Source organism: Salmo salar, chromosome 02, assembly GCF_965601325.2.
Source record: "Salmo salar chromosome 02, fSalSal1, whole genome shotgun sequence".
NCBI lineage: Eukaryota > Metazoa > Chordata > Actinopteri > Salmoniformes > Salmonidae > Salmo > Salmo salar.
Genome location: NC_138292.1, coordinates 85284033 through 85294421, shown reverse-complemented (window position 1 = coordinate 85294421; position 10389 = coordinate 85284033). Strand labels below are relative to the sequence as shown.

General features: G+C 37.8%; 1 protein-coding gene across 1 annotated transcript; it reads right to left on the bottom strand.

Moving 5' to 3' along the window:
* Window positions 1–561: 561 nt before the first annotated feature.
* LOC106594639 (uncharacterized) lies at window positions 562–9933 on the bottom strand. Its single transcript, XM_082967813.1, has 2 exons — window positions 9292–9933; window positions 562–5130 (listed from the first exon to the last, which is right to left on the bottom strand). Exons 1-2 carry the CDS (start codon window positions 9680–9682, stop codon window positions 3914–3916), a joined length of 1608 nt encoding a protein of 535 aa, XP_082823939.1. The 5' UTR covers window positions 9683–9933; the 3' UTR covers window positions 562–3913.
* Between the last annotated feature and the right edge of the window lie 456 nt (window positions 9934–10389).

The window sequence follows — 10389 nt, the reverse complement described above, 5'->3', positions numbered from 1 at the left end:
GAGCTTTTCGAAGTTCTCATTAAGAAGGGCAGTGATGGGTAACAATAACAAATGTTATTGGGGAAAAATGTAGCGGAAGCAAAGTACTTTAAGCATATGTTTTCATTTCCAACTCCTCTAACCAAAGCTAATTGTATGGATTTTTTCCCTATTAATAATGTAAAATTAACATCTGTACAGAAAGACTCATGTGAAGGCCAAATTACAGAGGAGGAACTTCTTGATGCAATTAAAGCCTTAAAGGCTGGGAAATCTCCAGGGCTGGATGCCATACCAGTGGAAGTATACCACACTTTTTTGATGTACTCAGAGGACCATTATTAGCATGTTTTAACCACTTCTATATAAATGGTAGATTATCACTCAACAAGAAGGTCTGATTTCAATATTCATTTTCATTGTGTGTAGATTGATGAGGGGAAAAATACATATTAGAATAAGGCTGTAATGTAACAAAATGTGGAAAAAGACAAAGGGTCTGAATACTTTCTGAATGCACTGTACTTCCTTTGAATTATATAATAATTTACATTTAAAAATATCCAAATCATACAATGAAAGACAGAGGTTTTATACTTGTATTCACACAATCAACACTCATAATCTAAACAAAATACCTATTTTTCCTTTTTTTTTTAAATCTGATTTTAGACATGATTATATCTCGAGATGAAAACACCACAGTAGCTCTCTCCATCTTAGAATAAGGTCATATTTTACCACAAAATTCCTCGTGTCATTTGTCATGAAATGTCCTCTTGGATCGCTGAGATTAGGATCTGTACTTATCTATTTCATAATTATAATTATTTAAAAAAATGTATCTGATATTATGCATTTTAATTACCATAACAGTCCATAACAGTTAAAAACTAATCCATTTCTAATAAAAAAAAATACATTGCTCTTGTAATGTAAAGGTCTGAGTTAAATAACACTGAAAATATTTTGTATTTTTATTAAATCAGACTTTTTTCCCAACATGTCCACAGACACTGTGTTTGTACATAATAAATATTATAGTATAATGTAAACTTCAACCAATATACAATTTTTATGATTTATGGACAAACTACAGCAACATACTTTGGGTTTTATTTTAAATAAGTTAGGTTTTTCTAAAGTAAAATAGTATAAAATGACCCAAGAATTTAATCCAGATGCATTTTGGAGAATTAGGGTTGAAAATGTACAAAATTCAGGCGAAAATAAAATGTATTGAAAATAAGACACTTTGCCTAAACTTAGTCCTCAGAATGATAGTTGATTTTTGCAGATGCATCATGGTTATGTAACTACATTTTCTCCAGACATGTTTAAAACTGGTTTCATGAGAATCACCCATATAAAGAATTTGATTTCATGTGACTTAAACAAAAACACAAATTCTCAGTCAAAAACATCAGACAGAACATAGCTCCTCAATTCTCTCGTGTCTTCTCTTGTGTCAGTTCAGTTTGGTCTTGATCAACGGCCTGTTTTATTTCTTTTTTTGTTGTAAATATTTATATACCATAATTTCCGGACTATTAAGCGCACCTGAATATAAGCCGCACCCACTGAATTTAAAAAAGATGTATATTTGAACATAAATAAGCCGCACATGTCTATAAGCCGCAGGTGCCTACCGGTACATTGAAACAAATTAACTTTACACAGGCTTTAACGAAACACGGCTTGTAACAAAAATAAATAGGCTTTAACGAAACACGGCTTGTAACAAAAATAAATAGGCTTTAACCTCTCTTGGATAGGTGGCACCAAATCGTCCCACCTACGTAACAGCCAGTGTAATCCCGTGGCGTGTTATTCAAATTCCTCAAAAATGCAAAAACTTCAATTTTTCAAACATATGACTATTTTACACCATTTTAAAGACAAGACTCTCGTTAATCTAACCACACTGTACGATTTCAAAAAGGCTTTACAACGAAAGCAAAACATTAGATTATGTCAGCAGAGTACCCAGCCAGAAATAATCAGACACCCATTTTTCAAGCTAGCATATAATGTCACATAAACCCAAACCACAGCTAAATGTAGCACTGACCTTTGATGATCTTCATCAGATGACAACCTAGGACATTATGTTATACAATACATGCATGTTTTGTTCAATCAAGTTCATATTTATATCAAAAACCAGCTTTTTACATTAGCATGTGACTAGCATGTGACTAGCATTCCCACCGAACACTGCCAGTGAATTTACTAAATTACTCACGATAAACGTTCACAAAAGGCATAACAATTATTTTAAGAATTATAGATACAGAACTCCTCTATGCACTCGATATGTCCGATTTTAAAATAGCTTTTCGGTGAAAGCACATTTTGCAATATTCTCAGTAGATAGCCCAGCATCACAGGGCTAGCTATTTAGACACCCAGCAAGTTTAGCACTCATCAAAGTCAGATTTACTATAAGAAAAATGTTATTACCTTTGCGGTCTTCGTCAGAATGCACACCCAGGACTTCTACTTCAATAACAAATGTTGGTTTGGTTCAAAAGAATCCATTGTTATATCCAAATAGCGGCGTTTTGTTCGTGCGTTCAAGACACTATCCGAAAGGGTAAATAAGGGTGACGAGCATGGCGCAATTCGTGACAAAAAATGTCTAAATATTCCATTAGCGTACTTCGAAGCATGTCAACCGCTGTTTAAAATCATTTTTTATGCCATTTTTCTCATAAAAAAACGATAATATTCCGACCGGGAATCTGCGTTTAGGTAAACAGACGAAAGAAAATAAAGCATGGGGTCGACTCGGGCAGGCGCCTAAGCCCATAGTACTCTGATCGGCCACTTGCCAAAGGCGATAAAGTGTTTCAGCCAGAGGCTGCCTCGATATCGTTCAGCTTTTTCCCGGGCTCTGAGAGCCTATGGGAGCCGTAGGAAGTGTCACGTTATAGCAAAGATCCTCAGTCTTCAATAAAAAGAGCCAAGATGAAACAACTTGTCAGACAGGCCACTTCCTGCATGGAATCTTCTCAGGTTTTGGCCTGCCATATGAGTTCTGTTATACTCACAGACACCATTCAAACAGTTTTAGAAACTTTAGGGTGTTTTCTATCCAAGGCCAATAATTATATGCATATTCTAGTTACTGGGCAGGAGTAGTAACCAGATTAAATCGGGTACGTTTTTTATCCGGCCGTGTCAATACTGCCCCCTATCCCTAACAGGTTAACGAAACACGGCTTGTAACAAAAATAAATAGGCTTTAACGAAACACGGCTTGTAACAAAAAATAAAAAATTAGCAGTAAACAGTAGCCTACCAAGAAAGTCATTGCTCCAGACCAAGCACCCGTGCAGCAGCTCTATTTCCTTTTCCAACAGCCAGATCAATCGCCTTCAACTTGAAAGCTGCATCATATGCATTTCTCCGTGTCTTTGCCATGATGAGGGTGACAAAATGACTACCGTAATCAGAATGATGGGAAGTTTGAGCGCGCTCGATTTAATCTAAACAGTAAACAAGTTGTTGGACCTTGACCCGTTAGGCAATTTCATTGGTCTAATGAAAGCTTCATGCCGCCAAAAAACTGAGCACGTCACAGAATGTTTTTTTTTTTTTTGAAAGCGTGAAAAATCCATATTAACCGCGTCATTGTTTAAGCCGCGAGGTTCAAAGCGTGGGAAAAAAGAAGAGGCTTATAGTCCGGAAATTACGGTAGTCGCCGGTATTATGTGGCTACTTGCAAATAAAAAAAAAACTCTCTCTGGGCAAGAAAAGTTATCTGGTGTGTTTTCCCCTGATCGAGAAAATGCCTTTGCACAATGACAGCAGTGGTATGTCTTCTTTCATGCTTATTCAGGTGTCTTAACCGGTTAAATCGCTTTCCCAACTGGGAGCAGTGAAAAGTCTTATTCTATCCTGTGTGTCATGTCATGCCTATTCAGGGCCCCTAACTTAGTAAAACTCTTTCCACACAGGAAGCAGAGGTGAGGCTTCTCTCCTGTGTGTGTGTTCTCCCATGTTTTTTCAGATACCCAAAGTGGGTAAAACTCTTTCCACACAGGGAGCATTGGTAGGGCTTTTCCCGGGTGTGCGTCCTCTCATGCTCTTTTAGGTTCCCTGATCGGGTAAAACTCTTTCCACACTGGGAACATTGGAAAGGCTTTTCTTGTGTGTGTGTCCTCTCATGCTCTTTTAGATTCTCTAACCGGGTAAAATTCTTTCCACACTGAGAACATTTGAAAGGTTTTTCTCCTGTGTGTGTCCTTGCATGCCTATTCAGGTCCCCTAACTGGGTAAAACTCTTTCCACACTGGGAGCAGAGGTGAGGCTTCTCTCCTGTGTGTGTTGTCTCATGTTTTTTCAGATACCCTAATTGGGTAAAACTCTTTCCACACAGGGAGCATGGGTAGGGCTTTTCTCGTGTGTGTGTCCTCTCATGCTCTTTTAGGTTCCCTAACCGGGTGAAATTCTTTCCACACTGGGAACATTGGAAAGGCTTTTCTCCTGTGTGTGTCCTCTCATGCCTATTCAGGTCCCCTAACTGGGTAAAACTCTTTCCACACTGGGAGCAGAGGTGAGGCTTCTCTCCCGTGTGTGCTTTCTCGTGGTTTTTCAGATGAGCTAAGTAGGTAAAAGTCTTTCCACACTGGGAGCAGTGGAAAGGCTTCTGTCCTGTGTGTATTTTCTCATGATCTTTTAGGTTCCCTAACTGGGTAAAACGCTTTCCACATTGAGAGCATTGGAAAGGCTTCTCTCCTGTGTGTATTCTCTCATGATCTTTTAGGCTCCCTAACTGGGTAAAACGCTTTTCACACTGAGAGCATTGGAAAGGCTTCTCTCCTGTGTGTATTCTCTCATGCTCCTTAAGGCTCCCTAACAACCTAAAACTCTTTCCACATTGGGAACAGTGGTAAGGCTTTTCTCCTGTGTGTATTTTCTTGTGTCTTTTCAGGCTCGCTAACTGAATAAAATTCTTTCCACACTGGGAACATTGGAAAGGCTCTTCTCCTGTGTGTGTCCTCTCATGCTTTTTTAGGTTCCGTAACTTAGTAAAACTCTTTCCACAGTTGAAACAGTGGCGTCGTCTCGCTGGTTTGGACGTCTCTGTGTCTGGTTCCTCTGAGGGACTCTTGCTGCTGTCAGAGTGAGAGTCTGGTCTCTCTCCTGCCAAAGACAAACAGAGTATTTAGTTTAACAGAATATTTAGTTCAACAGAGTATTTAGTTAAACAGAGAGACCTGAATGAAACCTACACATACATTTTACTTTGACATCATAGTCGTTTAGAAGACACTGCTAATGCTAATTAATGATGCTAAAAATACTTCAAAAAAATCCATCAACAGTTATGATATGCCTAGAATGACTAATTAGGGGTTCACAGCGAAGCTCCGAAAACCCATTGTTATTCTCTTTCTTCTTCTTTTTGAACGTTCCCATTTAAATCCTTCATAAATCCACTCTACAAGGGCCTATCAATTTAAAATATTTTAGGGTCATCAAATCCATTACCATGATGAACCATGTTAAGTTGGCATTGACATCTTTAAAAAATAAGAAAACTATTAACAATTTACTTTTATTTAATGCTAATGATTTAAAATAAATCATTAAACAAATAAACTTCTCATAAACAAAGTCAGATTCACTCCAAATTCGGTCTTTGGACTCATTACATCAGTCTTTAAAGGTTTTGAGAAAAAATTGGTTGCTGCATTTAAATATGGCCGCACTGTAGCTATAGATGCACGTTATCACATATGCTAATGATAATGCTAATTAATGCTAATGCTAAAAATACTTAAAATCTTCTTCTCATGAACCAGCTATAGATGCACATTACCACAATTTGCTAATGCTAATTAAAGCTAATGCTAAAAATACTTGAAAAATCTTCTCACGAACCAGCTATAGATGCACGTTACCACATATGCTGATGCTAAAAATACTTGAAAAATCTTCTTCTCATGAACCACAAGTCAGATTGACTCCAGATTTGGTATATATATACACTCAATTAATTAGCCTCTAATGAATTTGAGAATGATTAGTTGCTGCATTCAAAGTCGGCCACGCTACACTAGATGGCACCATATCACACTAGGGCTATAGGAATTTAATATATTTGCTATGTACACTTTATGTAGCTGTGTGACTATAAAGTTGTGTGACTTTAAAGTTATGTAGCTGTGTGACTATAAAGTTGCTGCAACCTTAAGATGGCTGCACCAGACCAGTTGGTGGCACTATAGATGTCATTGGCACCAGTGACACCATAGGAGCAATAACTATTGATCAAGTTGTACTTTGTCTCTTTTGCAAATGAAGGTCAGATTTAAATTATGCTGATGAACAATGTGAAATATCATGATTTGTATAATCATATTGTTTCCCTATTATGGGGGCTGAACGTAGTGAAAAGTGGATAATTTATTCAGGAAAATGAGAAAGCAGAAGTCCTGCCTGCTTGTGCAGTCAGCGTATCACAGCTGTGAGAGTGTATTAAAGTATTTTGGAATGCTAATGTGGATTTAAAGGGCCTTGTGGTCATGTGGCGGAGCAATTCCCATACCAGGCTGTGATGCAGCCAGGTCAGGACGCTCTCGACGGTACAACCATAGTATTTTGGAGAAGACCCGGGTGAATGCCGAATTTTCTTCAGATGCCTTAAGAATCAGAGGCGCTGTTGCGCCCTCTTAATAAAGACTGGTGGTGTGATGTTGGCTATGCGGTTGGATTTTAACAAGAGGCAACAACAGATCTTGACTTTTCTTGCCAAGAGAGTTTTTTTATTTGCAAGTGGAGGAATAATTCCGGTGACTGTATTTACCCCAAAAAAAACTAAATAAGAACAGGGCGTTGAACAAAGACAAACTGACCTGAATAAAAATAAGTAGAGCTCTATGAAAAAAAAAACGACTTAAATATGTGACTTGTTTCAGGAAACTAGGCGTATGTCGCTCGTCACTACTTCACAGGAGAGGCATTTGAACGTAAACATACTGTAAATATTTTTATATTCAAAATGAGTTTTTAGGCAGAAATGCCTTCTGGAACATGTGAACTTTCATGTGCCTTAATAACAAATTTGTATGCCATCTGTAAATACGAATAAAATTGTTAAATTACGATCCTAGTTGGTTTAGCCAATAGAAAAAGTAATGAAGCTTCCCGCTAGCCATGATTGGCTGAGAATGGATGGGCTGGACATGCCGAGAGATGAGTTCGGATTGGTCTGCCATCTTGCACGCTTCTGTCTATAACATGAGCTGCTTAGTATGTGTAGCTAATCCTTTCTAATGCCGCTTTTTGAAAAATATTACAGAGGCCGAGTTTTGAAATCAGCGGAATGCCCGGTGGAAGCAGATAATCATAACAAAGGAGATGGAGAAAATTCAGACGTTTGATTGTAAATGCGGAAGGAGTCAAAAAGAGAACACAGAAGACTGATGTATAAAACACCTCCGGATTACAACTTCAAACTAAGGGCAACCATGGCATCTGTGACAGAGAGGGAGAAGCCTTCATCCATGTAGCTAGCTACATTTTCAGATATTATGCGTTTCTAATTTTGTCTGAAAGTTGTTTTCATTGCAAGTTAAAGCACACTGTTAGCTGGCTCGCTAGCTAATGTTACGTGTATGATCTGTGTAGAAATATTATTCGTATCTCAGAGCCGCTAACTAAGATTGAACCTAGTTAGTTGGTACACTTTAGTTACTTGTAGATTCATGCAGGGTAGTAACGTTATGAGTTGGGATTATGGTTCACAATCTAAAACAAATGACTCCACTATGCAAGTAACCATATCACTGTAGCAATTACACCTTCTGTATCCTGTGCATGTGACAAATACACTTTTATTTTATTTTATATAGCGTGTGTTTACCAGATGCGGTAACACGAACAACAACATGACCTGCACCAAAGTCAAATTAGGATATAACATTAGGCCAACAAGACAGTGTCCAAGTTCTAAAATTCTCCGGTAGAATGCTCTGCTTTTATTTCGTCATACTCAGTCATATGCTATTAACTTCTAAATAACTTGCAAATAATGATCTTGTTTCGAGTTTATTTTCCTGTAATAATTAATACAAATGAGCTAAAGTTAAGACGTTGTCAGCTATATGATATGGTCATTATTTGAACTGGCTAGCCAGCTAACTTATTGTTAGATAGCTGGCTATCTAACAATAAGTTAGCTGGCTATCTAACAATAAGTTAGCTGGCTAACTTATTGTTAGATAGCTAGCTAACAAACTAGAAACAAACCAAAACATTGTTTAGAAAGTTTGTTTTAGTCGCCTGGTTTGACAGATTGAAATATACTAAATTCATTTTTAAACAGATGGTGTTGGTGTTAAAATACACCAGTTATGCTATTTTGGACCACCAGACTGATTATGTCATGCAGCCTGTCATTTTTGTGTTTATACTTTTTTTTAAACGACAACAAGTTTGATGTCAGACGACAATAGAATGTTCATGATGTCCCTGCGACAACGGTCTAGACATGTCGATAGACGTAGTAGAAACCAGCCTTTAGTCTTGACATCTTTGGTTGTTTACTACACTACCACACTCACTCTGTTTAGCACATGGCCTCACATGTGAATCCTTAAAGAGATGGGTGGAGCTAAAGGCTTAAGAGGGTGTGAACGATGCTGAATGAGTATGGACAAAGACGAGCTCTCCAGTAGTTGTACAAAAACATTCAATGGGCCAATTTCTCTGAAGTGAGGTTACAAGTTTATCAACTTTCAAAGCAAAATTAATTTCCCATTGTTCCTCACCTGCAGTGTATGATATACCATTTTCCTGCTCTGGGTCTCTACTTGACCATGTGACCAAGACACCCCAGACCAACGTTGGATTGATCACAGGGTAGGGACACATATTGCACACCCTTTGGTTTTCCTATAAAGAACTTACAGAATTTATATAAATATTTACAATATGTCTATAGCTCTTCAACCATGTGACCTACCAGCCTTATTTCAACTGTCCATTATTCCTTATATAAGTAGACAAGTTGCACACCCTTTGGTTTTCTCATAGCATTTTAGCAACATTTGTAGAATATATATTTAAGTGATTATATATATACTAAAATATACTTAAAAAATTACTTAAAATTCAATAGCTCCTTCACAAAGTGACCGAAACACCTCAAACCAACTTAAGGGTAGGTTTTCCCATAAAGCACTTTCATGTTTTTAGATAAATATTTGAAACTTTCTATAGCTCTTCAACCATGTGACCTAGCAATCTTCAATGATTGAAGAGTTTGTGCCCCTGCTTAAAGACAGTAACATTACTTACTAGTATTAATCAGATCTCCCGTATCCTCCTCCTCCTCCTCTTCTTCTTCCTCCTCCTCTTTCAACGTCACAGTAATCTCCCCCTCTTCCACTCCAAAAACAGCATCCTCCTCTTTCACTCTGAAAGCTTCTTCTTCTTTCACTGTAACTTCTTCCTCTTCTTTCACTGTAACTTCTTCCTCTTCTTTCACTGTAACTTCTTCCTCTTCTTTCACTATAACTTCCTCTTTCACTGTAACTTCTTCCTCTTCTTTAACTTTGACAGCCTCACCCTCTACTTCTTGTTTTACTGTGACAGCCTCCTCTTCCTTTTCCTCTTTCACAAGACTCTCTTTCTCCGTCCAGCAGACCTCCTCTTCTTTAGCACGGGGGAAGTAGTTTAGTGAGTTCATGGTCGAGGATAGTTAACTAGCTAGATAGTTAGCATTAGCAAATAGCCTAATGCTACTGCTAACTTAGCAAGCCAGCTACCCAACAAACAACGTAAATATTACATTAAATGGGCCAACAACTAGATACGACAGAAGTATGTTTAAAACACAGTGAATAATATATACAAAAACAGACTAAAGAGATTTAATGTTTTTGCCTATGTCGGCTATGAAGGTAGCTGACTACTTGTTATTGTTGAAGAAGCGTTCTCTTGTCCACTAGATTATACGTCACACTCTGGCAGCGTCACCTGAAAGACGCACATCGCCATCTGCTGACTGGAGTGGGTAACGCCGTTGAGGAAAATATTTTCAGACAAAATGTTTATTTTTTATTGATTTAATTGAAGTGTGAGTAGTTCGTGCTAGTTCGTGCTTGGCTCTGCCCACCTCCTCTGTTCTGTCCACTGTGCTTCATTTGCTGCCATTAGAAACAACAGCAATGATACATCTTGGGTTAGTTATCACTGGGCGCGTTCGAACGGATCACTTTTGTCAAGACATTGACTAACATCACCGCCTTCAAAGCATTATGGGTATACACATTTTTCCCAAATTTCGAACATAAATAAATGAAATATCCTACTTGCAATAATATAGCTAATGTATTTATCTGGCTGTAATGTTGTGCTCCATGTTAAAGACTACAATGTTTATTGTCTGTAACA